Below are 24,919 nucleotides of genomic sequence, written 5' to 3' on the forward strand. Positions count from 1 at the left end.
ATGGAGTCATAAATGGGAAGAAACCTGAATAATTATAAAGAAACAAATCATGTCGGACAAACATGCATTATGGTGGAAAATGCAGCAGATATATTATACATTTGATATTTTGAATTATCTTTGTCACATTGTGTTATGAAAACATCCTTGTAAAACTGGAGCAAATTGACTATCTGAAGATACACAGCATAAAATGAGACACAATTAATAGAAATGGCAGGAAATATGCAAAGAGAAAGCTCCAGGAGGCTGGGCATGGTGGCTTATGCCTGTAATCCCAGCACTTTGGGAGGCTGAGGCGGGCAGATCACCTGAGGTCAGGAGTTCGAGACCAGCCTGGGCAACATGGTGAAACCCTGTCTCTACTAAAAAAATGCAAAAAGTTAGCAGGCGTGATGCTGGATGCCTGTAATCCCAGCTACTGAGGAGGCTGAGGCAGGAGAATTGCTTGAACCTGGGAAGCAGAAGTCGCAGTGAGCCAAGATCATACCACTGTACTCCAACCTGGACAATGAGAGAAAAACTCCATTTCAAAAAAAAAAAAAAGAAAGCTCCAGGAAATTATTGCCCTTCTGTGTTCCAGGAAATAATTGCCCTTCTTTAAAACATATACAAGTGATTGAACCAGTACTTTTTATTCATCGTATGAATCCTTGGTCATGAAAGGGAAAAAACTCTCTGGGTATCTCTCTGTTTCTCTCTCTCTCAGCCTCCCTCATTTCCCTTTTGCATCCTGAGAATATGGAACTAGATTTAGCTAAAATAAGTGATTGTACAATAAATGTTGAATTACATGAAGATACTTACCCAAAGCCTATAGCCACCCAGTAGTTTCTGACTCCCTGATGGGGCCCTACCATAGGCAGAATGTCAGGAGAATACGTGATAGGACCATTGACGACATTGATGATGTCAGCCTTTTTCAAGACAGGAACCATTTCCATGGCAGCTTCAATGTATTCCATGATTCGATCTAGATCAGATTCAAAGAGTTCCTTTCCAAAACCTAAAAAGATTTGCCCTTTGTGGTCAGGATGCCATAGCTGAGCTGACAAGTCATGTAAAGTGATTTAAGCCTCTGACATGGCCTACATATAAAGATGGCCTGTTGGGAAAGTACTGCCATATTTTGTTAAAGTCTAAACTTGATATTCACTATCAACAGATGAGTATCCATCTATATTACTGAAAACAATGTTATTGTTCTTGAAACAAAATCATAAAAGTTAACCTTTAATTAATATAAAATGTAAATGTATGAATAATATAGTTTCTGATATTTAATCCAATCACAATTTTATTTTTTAAAAAAAACATAATTTGGTTTGTCAAGAGAGATTGTTATGCTTCAATTAACCATAAGAACCTGTTTCATCCCCCGAGATGAGGGCAAATGGGAGTTTACAGAGTCATGGTAGAATACTGGAAAAAGTGGAACACTGTTCCAGGATCTAAGATGATGGATTTTAGACCTCTTTTAACTCTCCTTTCAGCAGGGAAGGAATGGCCTGGAGGCCTCCTTCCTCCAGCCTGCCCCCACACACATCCAATGGCTAGAGTTCTGAAAAGAGGCAGGGTCTTGAAGCACAGTCCTCCTCTTGTCCTAAAAGTCACTGTGATTACAGGCAGGGCCACAGATGAGCTTCTAAAAGAATGTCTCCACCAACACTGGTGATTTTTCCACACAGCAGCCAGTCAGCTTCTTGCCCTTCCTGCAGACTGCAGGTAGAGTCAGCCTCATGGAGGCCTGCACACCATCAGGGTGGACTAGCACACATGGGTACCCATGCTCACCAACAGCTAACAATGCAGCTCTCCCTCCAAACGGCATTATTTAATTATTTGTTCAAGATTGATTTGAAGGAGAAGCTGCCAGCATGGGGGAACAGCAGAGAGGGAGGCTTTTAGTGGTATTTCAACCCTCCCTGTGGGATCAGGAGCAATTCCGCTCAGGCCCAAATGTGCAGAGCCCACTCAGCACAACCAAAGCCCTGAAACCAGCTGGCCTAACTTCTGTGAAAGGCAGTTTAGTAGTGATCATTTGCTATTATTTGGGCCTATGCTTTGAGGAGTAGAATGGAGGGATTCATTTCCTATCTCAAGAAGCTTATCAAAGTATAATTTTAGGAAGTACCATTTCCTACATTTCTTTATATTCCCTGTAATATTTCAGTGCCCCAGTGATTTTTTAGCTCTTTTTATAAATTAAAACCTGAGATACCTCCTTAGATGACCCAATCTTCAATCTGGCTCTGTGGAAGTATTTCATGAAAAGCAAAAACAGACCCATCTCCCTTAAAAAACTTGAAAGAGAAACTATAGTATCCCCTGCTTTGGCATAGAGGCACAAGCCTTTTCCATATCCATTTATGTAGCATGGGAAGTACTCTGTTTACAGTACCAAAAGCCCTGCTCTGTTATAGACTCTCGGGTTTTCATTCTTAGTAGGATGGATATCTGGCCTTTGATATCAGTTGTGTTTCCAGCTGTAAAAGCACAATAGCATCTATAATCAAATCTTGAAAGTAGACCAAGCTGGCAGTGGATTGAGGAAAAAACGGGGAGGCAGGAGGTTGTGTGGGCAGGTAAAAATGTATCTGAAACCTTTCAAAGCAGCTAGAAATGTTTCTTCAGCTTCTCTACCATCAGCTACATCTTTCTTTCCCCCCACTCCCTGCTGTGAGAACAGAGCTCGCCTCAAACCCATCACCTCCAATGTCCCAGGTATCTGAATTAGTCTAGTATTATGCTGTTGTCTTATTCTACAGCCATCCCCCAGTCATGGAGAGGATGAACCATTCGTGTCTGACCAGCACACACTTTCATTTGCTGAACCCACCTGGAGGAACTCCATTGGTGACCCAGGAGTCCTGAACTTTCATTTTCTCCTGACTTTCATATGGACCAAACAAAAGCCCATCCCTTTCCTGTCGGAGATAGTATGATCCTTCCAGGTCACGGAGCACAGGGAGTTCTTGTTTCAAAGCTTTCACTTCAGGTATAGTTGATGTAACAACATATTGATGTTGAACCGGAATGAGAGGATGTTCTAGTCCAATCATTTTACCTACTTCACGAGCCCAAAATCCTTAAACAAAAAAATCATTTAAAAGTATCAGCACATATATAAATATACAACTGACACTCACATAGCAATTTATATTAGAATAAAATGTTTAAAAGGCTTAAGTACTCATGGCAAAGTCTAATAAATGTCATGAAAATCTTTAAACTTTTTGTCATTGCAAAACTGAATGGGGAAAGAGAAGACAATACTTTGCATTGCCCAGAGAGATTCGAAGATATCTGTGATCTAGGGGAACTCCATTCCTGGAAATGTTGTTGCCCACAAGCAAAGGTAGGCAGGAAAAAAACAAAAAAAAATTATTTGAAAGAAAAAACAAGCAACCCAAATATACAACATGTACAAATGTCAATAAGAAGCACTGCTGCAGACTGCCCCTATTTGTTGACAGGGACAGTCAGGGAAAGGAAGAGGCCCCCGTGTTGCTGTGACCAACCTAATACATAATGATATACCTAAGAAAGCCCTACAAGCCAACTCTTCTATCCTCTAAGCCCTATTCTCCCCAAATTGTTGATGCCTAAAATTCAAAAAATACAAGATTGTTCTGTTAAGTTAAAATTTGAAAATGGTGCATACTTTGGGAGAGAAAGCACATTAAGTTTTATCTGTTGTTTTAAAAGTTTAAAAGTTTAGTTTGAATAAGTTTGTAAGATCCTTTATTGTAAAGGCACAAAAGCACCAGAAGTCAAAACTAGGTAGAAAGAGAAGCCACAAGAAAGGGGAGATTGGTCTCATAAGTTGGTGGGGAGTTCCCTAGACAAATGTTTCTCACTTCACTGTTAGCACAAAGATTGTCTTATTTGTGGAGGTGAATGTTACTTTTTTCATTTGCAAAAGATAGAACTGGATAATCTGTGGCTGAAAGGACCCTGGATTCTTTCCCATGCTGACCCTTCAGTACACAGATGTGGGAGCTAAAGGCTAGTAGGGTAAGACATGCCCAAGGCCACACTGGACATCCTGTAATCATCACATCTTATTGGTTTTTCTTGCTGCAGACTTTATTTTTAAAATCCAAGGCACCTTCACTGTATAAAGGGATTTTATAATCTAAAATAATAAAAATGCTATTATTTGGCAAGGATATGGTGTTGACTGACCATCGTTAGATGATCTGGGGGCAGGGAGTTCTATTTGCTTGTTTGTTTCATAATAATTTTGAGTGATCATTGAAATGATTACACGATCCTATTTATTTCTTTAGGGGTTACACAATAAATTTTTAACCATTACTGTCTCTGCTGTTTTTCTGAATCTAATAAGGAGTTCTGAAGTCTCTATCATTACGAGGTTCCAAGCTAGACAGAGAATCATCAATTATGAATCAGTCTGGGAACCTAGATTATGTACTTGTGTGTGTACTTGTGTGTGTAAGTTTATTTCCTTGTAACCATCTAAACCATTCCTTTGCATTCTATTATTTTGTTTGTTGTAATGGCTAAGTTGGTCACACTTGTATAATAAATCCAGAAATGGATACCCATTTGCAAACCAGAAATCTAACTGTGGGCATTGGAGCTATTTGCCAGTGTTATTTTGTTTTGTTTTTTGAGACAGAGTCTCGCTCAGTTGTACAGGCTGGAGTGAAGTGGCATGATCTTGGCTTACTACAACCTCTGCCTCCTGGATTCAAGCCTTCTCCTGCCTCAGCTTCCTGAGTAACTGGGATTACAGGTATCCACCACCACGCCCGACTAATTTTTGTATTTTTAGTAGAGATGGGATTTCACTATTTTGACCAGGCTGATCTTGAACTCCTGACCTCAGGTAATCCACTGCCTCCAGCTCCCAAAGTGCTGGGATCATAGGTGTGAGCCACCACACCTGGCCTGTTTTGTTTTGTTTTTGAGACATGGTCTCACTCTGTTGCCCAGGCTGCAATGGAGGGCAGTGGTGCAACCATAACTCACTGCAGCCTCAACCTCCCAGGCTCAGGTGATCCTCTCATCTCAGCCTCCTGAGTAGATGGGACTATAGGCATATATCACCTAGCCTGGCTAATGTTGTATCTTTTATGGAGACAGGGTTTTGCCATGTTGCCCAGGCTGGTCTTGAACTCCTGGGCTCAAGCAATCTGCCCAACTCAGTCTCCCCAAGTACAGGCGTGTTGGTCTTTTTAGTAATTTTGAGACTTAATTTACTCTTGCTAGTAGGAAGATGTGAATTACCAATGTCTGGACTGTGTATGAAAATATAGACATCTATGGGGCTGGTGTCTTTAGCATTCTCTTCTTCTATATGTCAAATTAACCTAAATCTAGCTAGAGTTACACTTCAACTCCTGCCTGATCACCCACCCACTAAGTCCAAGGGAAGAGAGACAAGTGTAGAAGATTCATTCTAAAATCTATCATTATCACCTGAAAAACAACTGAAGCGAAGAGTCAATTAAAAATGACTACTGGAAATGGCTTCCATTTTTTAAAAATGCAGTGATTAATAAAAATGAGGTTAAAATGCAGGCTGAAGGCTCACGGACAAGTTTACGTCTACTAGATGGTTTATATGATGACAATGATGGCCTCATGCTTTGATGCAGAGTATCAGACACAATTAAGCAAGTCTTTTTGGCTGAACACTGAGCTTCATGTGAGCATAACCCAATCACATTTCTGATTTGCCATGTTAGGAAAACTCTTAAGTAAATTTTACAAAGTTATCTCAGATTTAATGAGTCAATTGGAAATGAGGTCAAGAGAAACGTTCAACACCATGTGGAGAAAAAGCCTGCATCATAACAACTAGTACCCGCCCGCGTCCCTGAGCTGCACCTGAGTGAAAGGGTAGAGTGAAGCCAATTTGGAAAGCTTCAGTAACTAAAGGCAAGTTAGACTACTGCCCATCAAGAGGTCGGAAGCATCAGAAACTTCCCCAGTTCTGCTAGCTCAGAATACAGTCATTATATTCTCTCTCCTGTAGAAACACCTACACAATAGTGTTTCTTTAAAGATTTTCTTGCAGATCATCTAGTACAGACAGTATAGCACCTGGAGTAGTTATTTAAAATGCAGCTTCTGAGAACCTACCCAGACCACCTGAATTAGAATCTTTTTGAAGCTCGGGAAACTTCCCAAGGTGATTCTTACGCACACTAGCTTGATAACCAAGCTCTTTGGGAAGTCAACTTATCAGCAGAATTGGTGCTGGATTCTGCACCCACTCTGCTAGTAAATTGGAAAAGAAAGCAGTTGAGCAGTCTTAAATCTGGTACCAAGAAGCTATCATAACCTGATGCTAGTGTCTCCCAGACTAGGGCATGGAATATGAAGGAAATAATTGCAATGATCATAATAATTACCTAATTTTTTTACTGCTTTCTACCTGGTGAGCCCTGTGCTGGGTACTTTACATTATTAGCTTATTTACTGCCCATAATAACTTTTCAAGATGGGGGGTATTATGCCCATTTTACACATAAGTAACTTACCCAAGTCACTCAGTTGGCAGTGTCTACGTCTCTGGACCACAGAGCACCACTGCCATGGACAATGCCAGAAACACATCGGCTGACAAATTTTTACTCTTAGACTTTTCTTTTTATGGATACCCTGCAGACCCAGCAGCCTTTACATCTTTTTCACTTTGGTTGTATTTCTAAGTCCATATCCTGGTTCCTTTAATCAGATTTCAGTGCTGGTCTGAGGGCCTTGCCCGAATTTGGGAGATACTCTGGTCACACTGAGAAACTGTGAGAAACATTCCACCAGCCACACACTCTCCACTCATTTTATTATAACATGATGCCTACTGCAGATGGTTGCTTTTATTCATAAAATTGACCTTTGTTAGCTTCAGTTCCAGAAGGGAGCATATCCAAACTTTTGTTCCCAATTACTGAGGCGTACCCTTTGGGGGATCTTCTATGCTTTAAATAAAGATTTTTTGAAAACAGACTTACAGATAATTAAACACACACACACACACCCCTCCACACCTTCTGTGGACTGCTAATATGTAATCAGTTAGATTTTCTTGGTAACTTTTACCCAGTGGAAGAAAAGAGATGGAAGAGAAAAAGAAAAAAAAAAAAAAAGATTAGGGAGCAGAGGTCTGATCTGAACGAGATAAAGAATTGAGATAAGTTACTTCCCACAAGTTTCAGCAAGGAGCTGCCTGGAGTTACTAGGAAAAGGGAGTGGAAGTGGCTAGGCAAAAAGCACAAGAACAAAGGAAAGAGGGAGACATTACCACTGCATGCAGGGCCGCTCTGTCCTAATTCCAGGGACTTGTTTTCCAGGCCAGCATGAGACAGCTGTTCTCAAGGACCTCCTTTCCCTGCCCTCCTGCACCCCATCACCCCACAAGATTTCACAGCTGCAGAGAAAGCTTCATCTGGTAACTAGTGTTATGGGTTTAGGTCAGATCTCTTTGAAGATCATTCGGTCTTCCTCTTCAGTGGTTCCTTATTTGTTACAGTATGTGGTTTAGAAAAAAAATGTATCACAATGACAACTCATTATGTATGTATGTTGATCCATTTTAGGAAAACAATGGATAAATGTGTTAAATTAAGGTCTTCTATGTTATTTCTCAAAATGTCAATCAGGAATGTATGATTGCCTAAAGTACTGTGTTGAGAAAAATGGTGGGGCTTTGTCCAAGCCCATCTGAAATGAGTGTAGTGATTGATTAGCAATGTCTGCCACAGGTGCTGGATGTGGAAGTCTCAGTATGTTACTTTAGTATTTGCTATCATGATGAAAACAGTCAAATGTTTTTAGGGCCTGAATTCATGAGACTATAGAAAAAGTTGCAAAATTACAAAGAATCCTTGCTACTTAGAAAAAAGTCAGAATTATTTCATTGCCTTAAGTTTTCTGACAGAATTTAGACCAGAGATTCCTAAGGGCATTAAGAGAGTATAGTGTCAGATGGAGACTGGAGGGAAAGTGAGGCTCAAAAACAATGCAATGTTTTACCACTGCTCTTACTTTTTAGGCAAGTTATTTTATATTATTGCAAATTTCAAATTATATTAAAGAAAGCATGATATTTTATTGCTTTTCAAATAGGAGGCATGGGTAAGAGAATTTGGAAATAACTAATTTAGACTTAAATATTGAAGACATGACTTTGTCTCTAGGACCACCAAAAATGCTTTGTTAAAAAATAATATCAATTGGCTGGACACTGTGGCTCACGCCTGTAATCCCAGCACTTTTGGAGGCTGAGGCAGGTGAATCACCTGAGGTCAGGAGTTTGAGACCAGCCTGGGCAACATGGTGAAACCCCGTCTCTACTAAAAATACAAAAATTAGCTGGGCATGGTGGCAGGTGCCTGTAATCCCTGCCACTCAGGAGGCTGAGACAGGAGAATCACTTGAAACCGGAAGGTGGAGGTTGCAGTGAGCCGAGATTGCACCATTGCACTCCAGCCTGGGGGACAAGAGCAAAACTTCGTCTCAAAAAATATATATATAATATATATATATATATATATCTCAAAAGTTACAATACAGAGAAAAGAATCATAAGGGTGTGGGTTTCTGGCTTGTCCTCATGGGATATCATTTGATCAGATAAATAATAAAGATTGTTTTCATTCTCAAAGAAAATCAGTCACTGCCTCATGCTTATTTTAAGTTTTAAAGTAAACATTATAAACCATAGGAAAATATAAACTATTATCCCAGTTTAGACTGCACAAGTGTTTTCACTATAATTTATTTTGCATGTGTGATAGTTGAAAATGACTCGACATGCAATCCACCTATTCGAAAGTGTATTAACTCAAGAATCAAAAGGCCAGATCCCAGTCCTGGCTCTGACATAACCATCAGTGGCCACTTGGCCAAGTAACATGACCCTTTTGGACCTTGCCTCTGCAAATGAAAATGAGTGTGTTGTTGGATTATCCCAAATATCCCTTTTGGCTTCACTACTCTGAGTCCAAACTGTAACAGAACAACCAAAAGAGAAGATTATAAAATATGTTTAATAATGTTCTAGAAGGAAAAGGGTTTAAAAACTCTTTCAACTAGAGTCAAAAGTCATCAGAAATGGATAAGAGAGAACCCAAATGATCAAATCTGCCCTAAAAAGCAAACTGGACACAAAAAGGATGCTTATGAACTTCAACACTAGAATTTGGTTATTCATATACAGAAACAGTGAACACAGGAAGGAAAAAGCAGCATAATTTGGAAAAACACAATCTGGAGCAAAATAAAATGCAGAATGGAAGAAATAAGCAACTTTTTATGGATAACCAAGGACAGAGTGTTAGCGCATCCACCAAGAGCAAAGTGATGGAGGGAGGGCTTTGTCACTTAGAAACAGACAAAATGTTTAATTTGGGAGCATCACAGTGCTTCATGACAACATCCATAGTATGAAACATTATGGCTAAATATCTTCTTTCTTTGGCACTTAAAAAAACAGAAATTTCAAAAAAAAGATATGCTTACCTGCAGCATTCACAATTCTATTTGCTCTCATAGACCCCTGTGGTGTTTCAACCTCCCATGTTCCATCTGACCTGGCTTTCAGAGAAGTTACTGGTGCAGGATATTTTAAAAGGGCACCATATTTCCTAGCCCCAGCAGCCAGGGCCATAGTTAGAGAATAAGGATCAATGTGACCATCTCCAGGATTATACAATCCAGCTAAAACCTAAATCAATCATAGCAGAGTCAATATACAAACTAATATATACTTATTACTCAGTAAAAATACATCCTGCTAGCAAACGTTTAGTAAAACTGGACATTAAAATTGTTTCTTGATCTGGAAAGTAACAGGGTCCCTGAAGACTTCATGAAAAAGCCACCATTCAAGTCCTGGACTGCTGAAAAGGAAGAGAAATAAACCTCTCTCTTGTTTACACCTTATTTTGGTTTCTGACATTTGAAGCCAAATCTAATTCCAATTGATATATCAATTATAATTTATATTTAATTGTTTAATACTGTTAATAAATTACATGTTAAATAATATATCTGGTGTCAGGAAATTTATGTTCGATTCAATAATTCAGCAATTAATTACTGAATATCTACTTTGTTTTAGGCCTTCAGGCAAGGTACTGTGGGGAGAACAAAGAAGAATGACACTCAGATGGGATAGGTTCATAGAATAATCAGTGAAATATTACATATAGGTCTCATCTATTCAACAAAAATTGGCTGAGCACCAAATACAAGCAAGGAGCTTTTGTCAAATGTCTTTTCTGTATCTATTGACATAATTGTGTAGTTTGTCCTTTATTCTGTTAATGTGGTATTGTTCCATTGATTAATTGTTAGATGTTAAACCAACCCTGCATTCCTGGAATACATTCCATTTGGTCATACTGTATAATCTGTTTTATATGTTGCTGAATTCAGTTTGCTAGTATTTTGTTGAGGATTTTTGTATCTATGTTCAAAATGGATACCAGTCTTTCTTTTTGGGGGGAATGCGTTTGTCTGATTTTGTTATCAGGACAATACTGGCCTCATAGAATGAGTTGAGAGGCATTCACTTTTCTTCTATTTTGGAAGAGGTTGAGAGAGATTGGTATTAAGTCTTCTCTAAATATCTGGTAAAATTAACTAGTGAAGTCATCCAGGCCTGGGGTTTTCTTCATGGGAAGTTTTTGATTACAAATTCAATCCTTTCATTTATTATAGGTCTTGTGCAAGGGACTTTCTTTTTTAAGGGAATTCACATTTCTAAAGACTTCCAAATGTCACACAGGTGTTTTATAATGGAGATGACCTCATTGTAGTGATCCCACATTCATTTGGTTTGGTACTGTCTCCCAGATGCAGAGAATACCCTTCACACATATTCCCATTGCTTAATGAATGCCCTTGAGAAAAATTCATGATAGTGAGGAGTTCCAGCAAAGCATTCAAGATTGACATATAAACAAATATAAGTATATCCTTACTGGCAGTGGAAGTAAAATTTCAATGCAGACAATGTAGTGCAACACCAATCTGCCATCACACTGGTATCATACACAACTACAGACAAGGGAGTGCCAGCAGCCTGTGAAGACTCGCAAAGGCAAACAACCCTAGCGCCCAGGTCAATATGAACCTTCAGAGATTGGAACCACTGCAGTGGTCACCAGCAGGGAAATAAGCATGTGTTTCCCCAACAGCCCCATCTGATACACTTGGGCAGTATGTATAATGCAAGGGAATCAGAGAGCCTGGGTTCAAATCTCCACTCCAGCTCTTTCCAGTGAATGAGCTTGGGTTCACTATGTAAACGGTCTAAGCTAAAATTTCTTGTTTAACAATAATATATACCACATAACACAGATATAGATATAATTTTTGTATTTTTATTTTTTAAATTTTAGAGACAGGCTGTCACTTCATTCCCTAGGCTGGAGTACAGTAACGTAATCATAGCTCACTATAACCTCAAACTCCTAGGCTCAAGAGATCCTCTTGCCTCAGCCTCCCAAGTAGCTAGGACTACAGATGGAGTCCTACTACCCCACAGTCAGCTAATTTTGTGTGTGTGTGTGAGTTTGTAGAGACGAGGTCTCAGTATGTTGCCTAGGCTGATCTTGAACTCCTGGCCTCAAGCAATCCCCCCACCTTGGCCTTCCCACATGCTGGGATAGAAGGAGTGAGCCATGGCATCTGGCCTGCCTCATACTATTATTGTGACGATTACATGAAATTATGCATGTAAGGACTTAGCATACTAACTGGTACATAAATATGTGCTATAGTAAGTGTCAGTCATTGTTATTATTATTCAAAAGGAATTATTACCCAGCAGGAAAAAACACTAAATTTCATGTCAAGTAGATTATCTCAGGCAAATGTGGTATAAATCTAGATCCGTACCTGGCACAGAGTCTGTAAGGAGAGTACAGCTATAAGCTAGGTGATATTTGTAAAGCAATGTACCATGGCATTTCTTAATTTGATTTTTAAAACATTTTTATACCACAGTCTTTCTAGACATTTATCATATCCGGTTATCATTCTCCCTGTGTTCTCAAACAGAAGATTTGTGTATGGAAACCCTTAGATCTGGGGAACACAATAATGGAAAGGTATTGAAAATGTTTAATCAATTGTCATAGGTGAAAAACAAGATTTATCATTACCTTTTTATATATCATTTACTGTATATAACAGCCCACATTGTAAATTACCCAAATTCCAAAATTAATCACATGATTTTGCCACATTTAAAATGTGTATACAAAGTTTTCTGTTTTTAGTTAACTTCTTAATAACTTTTTCTAATTTTTACTTAAGTCAACAAATGGTAAAAATGCCTTTAAGATAAATACCTTATTCATGTTAAGTAAAGGGAACATCTCTTGAATTTTTTCAGGTTCAATGATATACTGTTCTGTTGCATGCCAGCCAGTCCGAGTCATTTGATATTTAAATTCATCTACCCTTACAGGGGTGGTAGCAAGTCTGATACTACCTGGCTGATGGAATCCCACCACCTGTGACAATAATTCCAATAAAAACATAAAAATGAGTCATTATTTGGTACTCAAACATGGTTCTGCTCCAGTATAATAAAAATGCAGCTGTACAAAAAGACTTATTATGAGCAAAAGAAATAACTATTAAAATATTTGCATCTTATTAAAAGACACTTATTCAGCAATTACCATATTTACTAAGTGCCTCTTCAGTGCCAGGCACCATTCTAAGCCCCATAGATGTCGGAGTGAACAAGGAAGGTAAAGACTCTGCCTAAGTGGCATTTACACCCCACAGTTGAAGACAGGCAGCTAAATGCAAAATCATAGTAGCATGGAACGAGTATTAATGTACAGAGTGAAAAAAAAACTGTATGAAAAAGAGAAAGACAAAAAGTTTAAGGAGAGATTACGTAGAATCAAAATGTTACAATGCTTAGATTGTCTGAATTGAATTAAACATTCATTTAACATTTATTAAAGTCCTTCAGTTTGCCAAGCACTCAGTTACAGAGATAAAAGATATAGCCCTTGCCCTCAAGTTACTTTTGGGAGGATCAACAAGTAAATCAATAATTACAATAGAGAAAGATTCAAGTTATAAGAGAAGTGTGCACAAATGCTCTGAGAACCAAGAGATGGGACCTCCAGCTTTGACCTGCCTAGCAGGCAGAAGAAGTCAAGGAAGGCTTCTCAAAGGGGGTTACCCTGGGGAAGGTGGATGCTGAAGATGGGGCCAGGGGGTATGTTGTTTCAGAGGAAGCAGCAGAAAGCAGAACAAAACACAACACAAACAAAAAGCAGGGATTTGAGAGAGCTCAGCGCATTCCAAAACTATATGTTATTGAGAGTAGCTGAAGCAGATAAGCAGAGGGAAGAGTGGCAAAAGAAACTGTTGGGACAGCAGGCAGAGGTCAGTTGACAAAGGTCATGTTCCTAAGGCCATGCTAATCCTTTGGCTTTGTCCGGTAGACTGTGGGGAGCCATTGGATGGTTTAGGCAAGGGAAGTGACATGGAAAATTTGAGCAGAACTCAGCCTTAGCCTATGGATATTATTTTGCCTGCCATTTTATTTTGAGAGTATGAGCAAAACATGAGAAGGGATAAACATGAAAGTGAGGAGCTTTTAATGAAGTACTGTTCAAAGGCATGCAACAATCTGGTACATTCCATTGTCAGATCCTTTGCAATGCAATTGCTGAAAGACTCCGATTTCTTAGTTTCTAGATATAGTAACTGGCTAAAGATACATTTGAAAGCTGCTTTTTATTCTTTCTTCATTTAAAAAATAAAGAATGGTTCATGACATGAATAATACACTTTGAGAAATTAAGTTGATTTTAAAGCAAACTCTAGAGGTTCTTACCTTAAGCTCTCATCATATTCCTCACTACATCAGGCACTTCACACAGTCATACACAATGATGCATCAAAATCCTTCAGAAATCTTACATGTTTCTGAGAGGCTGACATAACAGACAGTTTCAAGTTAAATGCCTTTACCTGCCCAGTTTCTTCTTCCAGTTTCTCATAAAGTTTGATGCTATCATAATGTATTTTCTTCAAGTTTATTCCAGGATGAAAGTAAGTTGTTAAACCTGCCTTAAAAGCAGAGAGGAAAAGAAATACTGAAAAAAATTAACATTCTCAAAAGTTGACAGTTTATGTGTTAAGCAATAATTTAATGCTGGAAAGAAACTGAGAAGCACTAGCCAGTCCTTTGGAATGAGAACACATCAGCACCAGTTTGAGCACACCAGAGCATAAGACTCATGACAGGTTTTAAGAAGCAATGTGAACTACGGGAGTAAGGTGAGAGCCAGCCAACAAACATCCATGTTAAGTCCCTAAAAGCTAACATGGATAGCATTGTACAGAGATTCAGAAATGGGATGATTTAGATGGAAGGTTTAGGACTATATGCTATATAGTCCTATATATGACTATATAGAAAAGTATGTTGGGAGGCCAAGATGGGCAGATCACGAGGTCAGGAGTTTGAGACCAGCCTGGCCAACATGGTGAAACCCTGTCTCTATTAAAAATACAAAAATTAGTTGTGCATGGTGACGGGCGCCTATAATCCCAGCTACTCAGGAGGCTGAAGCAGCAGAATTGCTTGAAACTAACAGGCGGAGGTTGCAGTGAGCCAAGATCATGCCACTGCACTCCAGCCTGGGCAAAAGAGCGAAACTCCATCTCAATAAATAAATAAATAAATAAATAAATAAATAAAAGTATTGGGGAGGCCAGGTGCAGTGGCTCACTCATGTAATCCCAGCACTTTGGGAGGCTGAGGTGGGTGGATTACCTGATGTCAGGAGTTCAAGACCAGCCTGGCCAACATGGAGAAACCCCATCTCTACTAAAGATACAAAAAATTAGCCAGGCATGGTGGTGCATGCCTGCAATTCCAGCTACCTGGGAGGCTGAGGCAGGAGAATTGCTTGAACCTGGAAGGCAGAGGTTGCAGTGAGCCAAGATCACGCCATTGCACTCCAGCCTGGGTGACAGAGTGAGACTCTGTCTCAAAAAACAACAAAAAAAAAGTAATGTGGGAATGGCATACAACGTGGACTTAAGCCGGAAAACCATGTGTGTGTTCCCTTAAGCAGAAAGACCATGGACTAGCATAGGATCTTCTTTGACCCAGCCTCCACCCTTCTCTTAAATGGAGCAGCCCTCCTGGCCCTTTCCTGAAATTGTAAAATTTAAGAACTAGAAAATTCCTTATCACTAGAGCCTGATGAATAGGTGAATAGACTTTTGTCAAAGCTTAACCTGTTTGATGAGCACATAGGTGGTACACTGAAAATCTTTGTTGAATAATATTGATTGATTATTCTCAGAGAAAAAAGTATCTAAACATTAGCTACACTAAAATCCCCTTTTCTCAAATCTGGCAGATGTAATGTGGAATCCAGACAAAGAATTCTAAGCAATTATATGAAGCAGTTTTGCTCGAGTGTCTGGGGCCTCACTGGGCAGCTAATTTATTCTGGAAAGCTCATCAGAACACAATCTGTTCACAGTAAAATCTACTTATGAGTATTGATAAGGTACTTCTATGGTAGTGGTGAGCATCTGATCCTCCCGCACTCAAATACTCCATTAAAGTTTGTCAATCATCCTTTATAACCAAAATCCTGGGGCTTCCATCCAGTACTTGTTCAAGCATCTGGACATACCCATGGCTTATATATATATATATATTTTAGAAAAATCCTGGCCCAGCTTACAGGTCATCCAGTAGCACAGCTCCACGTGGAACCAGAGAAGGGATTCCATTACAATGCATCTGTAAGCCAAGCTCTGAAACTTCATGGCCAAACATGCCCTGCTGCTTTAACATGTTGGTATCTAGTGTGCATGCAAACTTTCCTGGTTCAATAATAGAGAATCCCAGGCCTTCAGGTATCTGCTGGTGACCCCCGTTTTGTCTTCAACATATGTCCTATATATATGTCCTATATAAAACTGGCAATATATATTGTCAGTTGAGAAATCTGGTCATCACAAACACTAGCCTAGGGTACCAATCACCATCCACTCCTCAAGATCCTCTAAGCTTCATACCTAGGTTAAGCTAGACCACTGGAAAATTATCTATCTACATGACACAATCCTCTTCTCCCTCACTCCAGAAATTTTAAGTTAATTCTCTTTCACTTGAAAAGGTCACATTGGTTCATTTTTCAAAAACTCTTACTGAAGACATTTAGCCCAATGTACTTGGTGTAGGTAACAAATTCTTTTAGAAATTCATTGTCAAGGAAAAGTTAGTCTCCCTTACTGCAACGGTATACCCAGTTCTACTAAACAATTCACACTACCCTCTTTTCCTTGCTGCTGCAATAGTCAGAAATAAGATATGGACTCAATTTTCTCACTCAGACATAAAAATTATTTAATTTTTGTACCCTTTCTTTTATATATTGGCTTTTAAAATCTGTTTAAAATTTGGGGCTATCCACATTAGTGCTTCTATTTAAATTATTTGAAAGTGACATCACACATGATATCTTTTAATTTAAGTGCCAGACTTGAATATGAAGATGGCACAATGTTTTTCTCTTCTGTGACTTCAACAAGGACATATTAAATGAGAAGTCTGAAAGAAGGAGAAAACATTATTCTTATCACTCAGGATTTTATAGTCTGATTGAGGTTATGAAAGTTTCATACATGAAACAATTAAATCACAGGTAAATGATTGAGTCCCAGACACATAGTAGCTGTGAAACTCGGGAAAGAGAAGATGCTAGAAAGGTCACGGACGTCATAGGAAAGGAGTTTAGCTATTGTTTGGAAAAAGTGATTGCAGTTGGTGGGGAAGATAAGGAAGGGAAGATGACACAGAGATGTAATCATTAAGAATACAACCCTTTAAATAAATTAAGAATTTATAAATCTTCGTTGAGATAAATAAATAAATAAGTAGAGGAGAATTTAAAGCTCTTCCTTAGACTGACAATTAATTAGTATAAAAGAAATGATGGAGTTAGAAAATTCTCCACTGGATGCTAAATAATGGATAGCATCATGGATGCTAACTAGTACTTCCCCTATCTCTTTAGCAACCCTCCCCCATCTCATGAGCCTCAACTACCTCAAAAAGTCCAGTGACCGATGTCAAACCAACCTATATTCCAGTGGCTCCAAATCTTTCACTCATACATTTACACCCAGTACAAAGTTTTGAACATAACCACTAAAATACGTGTGTTTCTTTCCTTACATGTGATACTAAATATTAATAGAGATCATAAACACAAAAAACAACTTAGAGTAAGTGAAGCACTCAAAACACTTTTTATTTTATATATTGTGTAGAAAAGTTTTTGCATATGAAGCTTATTAAGAACACTATAGCGAGAGCTATGTGATTAACACATGTCATTATTAGAATATCAGTGCTACATTAACATTTGTAAGACAGCAATGTGAAGGCCTGGTTCTGGCTTTACATTATTTTGAGACTGCTTTTAACGGCTGTATAGCTGCAGAAGACACCGCTCAGTGATGCACAGACCCCAGTGAGAGAAGGGCATGACTGGCTGGGTCTCTGCATCCTGACACCCCTTCCTCCACCTCAGTCAACACCCATATGAAGGTTTCTCTTCACATTTGACTATGACATTTCGTGTTCTCGTGTCTGCCAGTTGTTACAAACTAGTTGGAAGGTATCGCATTTTTTGTATTTTAAGTAAATAGGAACAAATCCTATTGAAACGCCTCATTTAGAAAAAATTTGAAATGGGCTAAAAATGTATTTCTCACATATATGAGAGTTTTTCTATGTGATACATATCATTGTGGGGCAGAAAACCTAATAATAATACCAACATTTCCAAACATCCCTTTTCAAAATGCTCTCTTCCCAACCGGACTATTTTGCAAAAGGCAATTATTTCTCACTTACTCAAAGCATCACTTTTTCTGTGAAGGGACAGGCTGCACTATTTTTTAACATATAATCTGCTATGTAGAAATGACTGGCAGTCATTTGCATTCACAACTCTTTTAGCTATTGCTAGTGGATAACCAGCAAATCTCTATGTAATACAACACTCTAAAGTTCACCCCCTCCCTGTCATCACACATTATATTATTTAAAGCCCTGTTTCTATAAAGCTAATCACAGCGGTGATATCCTAGAGCATGAAATCTGCACTATGTCATGGTACATGGAAGACAAGAGAAAGAATGAGGACACTCCCACAGGAAGTGCCAACCTCCCGTGTAGTCAACCTTGAAATCATACGCAACACATCGTCCACATCAAATGTGAGGGCTGTTTATAAATATCAGTAAAGCTTAAATTCTTTCTCATATTTGTAGACAAAAACAAATGGAAAGTTCTTATATTGCCTCCTACACCCCAAATGGTTCATCCTGAATCTTTAGTCCTCAGCTCTCCAAACATCTACTTTGGTGCCATCCCGAGGGGCAGCCCCTCCTGGGGATCCCGAGCTCCAAACCTCCTTCTTACTCCATCCTCTCGTTTCCCTGCATCCACATGAAATGCTCTATACTATTAGGTGTATCATGAGCTGACAAAGCAGTCTTGTTAAAACCTTATGGTTTTGTGATTCCATTTAGAAGATTCACTTTGCAAGCTGTACTTTCCTCTCCAAGCATTTAATTCCCACACTCTTCAGTCACTTCTCTCATGGAGCACATATCATGCTTCAGGGAAACTGCCTTTATTTTTATAGTCTGCCCCTGTTAGCTGGCTCTGCAACCTTCCTTATTCTCAGATCTACTCCACAAATATCTCTGTGTTAAAAATTCTTAGTATCAGCCGGGCATGGTGGCTCATGCCTGTAATCCCAGCACTTTGGGAGGCCTAGAAGGGCAGATCATGAGGTCAAGAGATTGAGACCATCCTGGCCAACATGCTAAAACTTTGTCTCAGCTAAAAATACAAAAATTAGCTGGGTATGGTGGCGCACACCTGTAGTCCCAGCTACTCGGGAGGCCGAGGCAGGAGAATCTCTTGAACCTGGGAGGCAGAGGTTGCCGTGAGCTGAGATCACACCACTGTACTCCAGCCTGGCAACAGAGCAAGACTGTCTCAAAAAAAAAAAAAAAAAAAAATTCTTAATATGACCAGGCTCAGTGGCTCAAGCCTATAATCCCAGCACTTCACTTTCAGAGGCTAAAGTGGGAGGATTGCTTGAGCCCAGGACTTTGAGACCAGCCTGGACAATGTAGGGAGACCTCATCACTACAAAAAATTTTAAAAATTAGCAAGGTGTGGTGGTGCGCACCTGTAGTCCCAGCTACAGGTGCTGATGTGGGAGCATTGCTTGAGTCCCGCAGGTTGAGGCTGGATTGAGTCATGATCACGCCAGTGCACTCCAGCCTGGGTGACAGAGTGAAACTGTCTCAAAAAAAAAAAAAAAAAAAAAACACCTAATATGTTGGATTTGTTCGTACTGCTGCTCAAAGGTAGGCATCTTTGACTTGCAAAAAAAACCCTAGAATCAACTTCCTAGGACAACTCTCTTTTATTCCATGGGGGCCAAATAACCTGGCTTCTGATGCCTGATTCTGCCTTGAACTCACACTGCGTGGATCCTCATTTTGTAAACCATAGCCTAATACCCTGTATGCAAAGCAGGATAATGCCTTTCCCCACTCACTTTGGTATCTTTGTGTTTAAGAAAAAAATATTTTGCGTAGTTAACTTTTAGATTAAGGGTATGTTGCTTTTTATTTATGGGACATCTAAGAAACAAAATCTTTTTTTTTTATTATTATACTTTACGTTCTAGGGTACATGTGCATAGTGTGCAGGTTTGTTACATATGTATACTTGAGCCATGTTGGTGTGCTGCACCCATCAACTCGTCAGCACCCATCAATTCGTCATTTATATCAGGTATAACTCCCAATGCAATCCCTCCCCCCTACCCCCTCCCCATGATAGGCCCTGGTGTGCGATGTTCCCCTTCCTGAGTCGAAGTGATCTCATTGTTCAGTTCCCACCTATGAGTGAGAACATGCGGTGTTTGGTTTTCTGTTCTTGTGATAGTTTGCTAAGAATGATGGTTTCCAGCTGCATCCATGTCCCTACAAAGGATGAAAACTCATCCTTTTTTATGGCTGCATAGTATTCCATGGGGTATATGTGCCATATTTTCTTAATCCAGTCTGTCACAGATGGACATTTGGGTTGATTCCAAGTCTTTGCTACTGTGAATAGTGCCACAATAAACATACGTGTGCATGTGTCTTTGTAGCAGCATGATTTATAATCCTTTGGGTATATACCCAGTAGTGGGATGGCTGGGTCATATGGTACATCTAGTTCTAGATCCTTGAGGAATTGCCATACTCTTTTCCACAATGGTTGAACTAGTTTACAATCCCACCAACAGTGTAAAAGTGTTCCTATTTCTCCACATCCTCTCCAGCACCTGTTGTTTCCTGACTTTTTAATGATTGCCATTCTAACTGGTGTGAGATGGTATCTCATTGTGGTTTTGATTTGCATTTCTCTGATGGCCAGTGATGACGAGCATTTTTTCATGTGTCTGTTGGCTGTATGGATGTCTTCTTTTGAGAAATGTCTGTTCATATCCTTTGCCCACTTTTTGATGGGGTTGTTTGTTTTTTTCTTGTACATTTGTTTGAGTTCTTTGTAGATTCTGGATATTAGCCCTTTGTCAGATGAGTAGATTGCAAACATTTTCTCCCATTCTGTACAAGAGACCCTGAAGGAAGCCCTAAACATGGAAAGGAACAACTGGTACCGGCCATTGCAAAAACATGCCAAAATGTAAAGACCATCAAGGCTAGGAAGAAACTGCATCAACTAATGAGCAAAATAACCAGTTAATATCATAATGGCAGGATCAAGTTCACACACAACAATATTAACCTTCAATGTAAATGGACTAAATGCTCCAATTAAAAGACACAGACTGGCAAACTGGATAAAGAGTCAAGACCCATCAGTCTGCTGTATTCAGGAGACCCATCTCACATGCAGAGACATACATAGGCTCAAAATAAAGGGATGGAGGAAGATCTACCAAGCAGATGGAGAACAAAAAAAAGCAGGGGTAAGAAACAAAATCTTAAGGAATCCTGTAACCTCTTCTAAAATGCAGGCCAGGCCAGGTGTGATGGCTCATGCCTGTAATTCTAAAGTCTTGGGAGGCTGAGGCTGGAGGATCATTTGAGGCCAGGAGTTCAAGACCAGCCTGGGCAACATAGTGAGACTCCCATTTCTAAAAAAAATTAAGAAAATAGCTGGGCATGGTAGTGCGCACCTATATAATCCTAGCTACTGGGGAGGATGGCTTGAGCCCAGGAGTTTGTGCTTATGGTGAGCTATGATTGCACCACTGCACTCCAGCCTGGGCAACAGAGAAAGACCCTGTCTCAAAAAATAATGATAATAATAATAGTAATAAAACCAAATGCAGGCCACGTTAAATCAGTGTATAAGTGAGCAAATAAGTAATTCAAACATTAAAGTGTATGCCCTCAGTAACAATTCAGAAGTGGTGAGAGGGTGTAAGCCCTCCCTTGAAGGATATTTCCACTTGCCTACATTTCCCTGCCTAAATGCTCTTTCCTGAATAGCCTCATGGCCCCCTGGCTCACTGCTCCCCAGTCTCTGTTGGCAGGTCACCTCTTTGAAACATCCTCCCTAGCACCTCCTTCTTCTCCTCCTCCATTATTTTGCATCCTTGATTGTATTTTACTTTTGTTCATGGTGATTACTCTGTAGCATTGATGGGTGTGTTTTCTGTCTGCCCCACCAGAATGTGAGCTCCACAAAGGCAAGGTCTTTGGGCTTTTGAGTCTGGGCAGCACTCTCCCCCAGATTGAGCTGGAAGCAGGCAACTCTTTTCACACTAAACTCTCTACCGTATACTTTGAGCACATGCTAGATGTCAAAAAGCCCCTCAAAGCAGGGTTCCCTCTTGTTACCTCTTCTCGGCCGAGGACGGCTAATGATGAAACGGGATGATGAACAGGGGCTAATGCTGCCCAAAAGAAAACTGCACCAGCAGTCATAAAAACTTCCTCTCCCATCCTGAGCTGATGTCAGAAATCCCTGGTTTGGCAATATGACAGCAGTGTCAATCCCTTCATCTACTTGAGCAGCTTTCCAGGTAAGCCTTGTCAATTACGGTGCAGCCCTAGAACAATTATGCACGCTATGAAGAATGCAAGACTGACTTGGCCTTGTGTCTTATGTAACACAAAAGCTGTGCTACACTTTTCCAGTCCTCATAGTCAAGTCCTCAGGGGGCCACACTATCATCTCATAGCACAAAATTATAAGGCTGGGTGTGGTGGTTCACACCTGCAATCCCAGCACTTTGGGAGGCCGAGGCAGGCAGATCACGAGGTCAAGAGATCGAGACCAGCCTGACCAACATGGTGAAACCCCGTCACTACTAAAAATACAAAAATTCACTGGTCGTGGTGGTGTGTGCCTGTAGTCCCAGCTACCCGGGAGGCTGAGGCAAGAGAATCGCTTGAACCTGAGAGACAGAAGTTGCAGTGAGCTGAGATCGCACCACTGCACTCCAGCCTGGGAACAGAGCGAGACGTCATCTCAAAAAATATAAAAATAAAAATAAATAAAACCATAAATAAATAAAAGGACCATCAAATGCAGGTGAGGGAAGTGTAGGTAAAGATCTTGGGCCCATATCCAGGCTCACTCAGACAGTATCCTTCCATATAAAGCTAACATTTATTAGTCAATACCTTGTGTTTAATAATTTTACACATTAACTCAATCTTCATCACAATCCTATTAGGTAAGTACTATTAATATTCCTATTAAGACACCAGAAAATGGAAACTTACATAACTTGCCAAAAGTCACAAGGGTAGAAAATTGCAAAGCCAGGATTTGAATCCAGAAGCCATATGATCAAGATGAAGACATCATAAATATTGGTTGTCATCTGCAAGTACACCAGTTAAACTACAACTACACTTCCAACGCTATTGAAAGGGAACACACTCTAAAGAACTCACAGTTGGGAGTTGTGAACGGGAAGGAAATGGACTATACTCATGCACAATTCCACCCTTCAGACAGTTTGGGGTGCTTTTCTTACTGCATGCCAGGTAGATCCAGCCGTGAGCTCTGATTTCTCCAGCAGGACCACATCCTTCATCCCTGCTTTGGCCAGGTGATAAGCCAGACTCACACCAACACAGCCACCTCCAATTATCACTGTTTCTGCTCTGTCTCTCCATTGCGCTTCTGCAGATGAGGGTGATTTTTCCTCTCTGGAAGAGGGAAAGTTAAATGGGAACTTTACTCGGCTATGGCAGCTCTAGTTCTGGCCTGACTAATGCACTTTCCCTTACCTGTTTCTCTAGTACTTAACACCCACTGACTGAGATTTGCATGATACTGATTTAATAATTTGGAGCATCTAAACTGTGATTTACGCAACCTGGTTGTGGGAGGGGTATTTGAGCCCCATTCCATATAATGATTCTGGTCCACTGTAGCTACTATAGCCAAAGAAATTTCATTTCTTTTTTTTTTTTTAGCTTTTTTTTTTTTCAAAGACTCTAGAGAACAGGTCAGGTTCGGTGACTCACACCTGTAATCCCAGCACTTTGGGAGGCCGAGGTGGGAAGATTGCTTGAGCCCAGGAGTTCAAGACAACCCTGGGCAACATGACGAAGCCCCGTCTCTACAAAAAATACAAAAATTATCCAGGTGTGGTGGCACATGCATTTAGTACCAGCTACTTGGGAGGCCGAGGTAAGAGGACTGCTTGAGCCCAGGAGGTTGAGGCTGCAGTGAGCCATGACTGTGCCACTACACTCAAACCTAGGAGACGGAGTGAGGCCCTGTCTCAAAAAACAAAAAAAAGATTTAAAACAGTACACCTGTCTAGGGTACTTTACCATGAGTCAAGCTTGTAGGACTGGAAGTTGCTCTAGATGAGTCTGAGTGAGAGGTGAATGAATGTGAAGGCCTAGGACATTACTGTATACTACTGTAGACTTTATCAACACTGTACATTTAGGCTACCCTAAGTTTATTTTTAAATATATTTTTCTTTTTTCAATAATAAATTAACAGCTTACTGTAACTTTGTTCTTTTATAAACTTTTAAATTTTTTTGACTTTTGTAATAACACAGTTTAAATGCAAATGCATTCTACAGCTATATAGAAATATTTTATTTCTTTATATCCTTATTCTGGAACCTTTTTTCTATTAAAATATATTTATATATTTTTTAACTTTTCAAACTTTTTTTTTTTTTTCCAAGACAGAATCTCACTCTTTTGCCCAGCCTGGAGTACAGTGGCTCGATCTTGGCTCACTGCAACCTCCACCTACCGGGTTCAAGTGATTCTCCTGCCTCAGCCTCCCACATAGCTGGGATTACAGGTGCGCGCCACCACACCCAGCTAATTTTTGTGCTTTTAGTAGAGATGAGGTTTCACCATGTTGGCCAAGCTGGTCTTGAACTCCTGACCTCAAGTGATCCTCCAGCCTCAGCCTCCCAGAGTGCTGGGATTAGAGGTATGAGCCACCATGCCTGGCCAGAGCTGTCATCTCTTATGATAACAATGCCTTCTTCAGGAATACCTCCTGAAGGATCTGTCTGAGCTGATTTTACTGTTAACTTTTTATTTTATAAGCAGAAGGTGCATGCTCTAAAATAATGATTTAAAGTATAGTGTAGTAAATACATTAAACCAGTAGCACAGTCATTTATTATCATTGTCAAGCATTATGCACTGTACGTAATTGCATGTATTATACCTTTGTGTGACCGGTAGCACAGTAGGTTTGTTTAACCAGCATCACTACAAACACATGAGAAAAGTGTTGCATATGACATTATGACAGCTATGACATCACCAGGTGATAGGAATTTTTCAGCTCCATTATAATCTCATGGGACCACTATTGATTGTATAT

General features: G+C 39.8%; 1 protein-coding gene across 1 annotated transcript in view; it reads right to left on the reverse strand.

The window, feature by feature from the left end:
* Nucleotides 1-24,919, reverse strand: part of DMGDH (dimethylglycine dehydrogenase) — a 71,039-nt gene that overhangs the window by 42,644 nt on the left and 3,476 nt on the right. The window contains exons 2-7 of the mRNA XM_023215070.2: nucleotides 23,082-23,256; nucleotides 13,987-14,085; nucleotides 12,336-12,500; nucleotides 9,496-9,700; nucleotides 2,840-3,088; nucleotides 808-1,006 (exon numbers count right to left, since the gene is read on the reverse strand). Coding sequence (XP_023070838.2) covers nucleotides 808-1,006; nucleotides 2,840-3,088; nucleotides 9,496-9,700; nucleotides 12,336-12,500; nucleotides 13,987-14,085; nucleotides 23,082-23,256 — 1,092 coding nt within the window. The remainder of the gene's footprint in view (nucleotides 1-807; nucleotides 1,007-2,839; nucleotides 3,089-9,495; nucleotides 9,701-12,335; nucleotides 12,501-13,986; nucleotides 14,086-23,081; nucleotides 23,257-24,919) is intronic.

Source organism: Piliocolobus tephrosceles, chromosome 4 (genome assembly GCF_002776525.5).
Source record: "Piliocolobus tephrosceles isolate RC106 chromosome 4, ASM277652v3, whole genome shotgun sequence".
Taxonomy (NCBI): Eukaryota; Metazoa; Chordata; class Mammalia; order Primates; family Cercopithecidae; genus Piliocolobus; species Piliocolobus tephrosceles.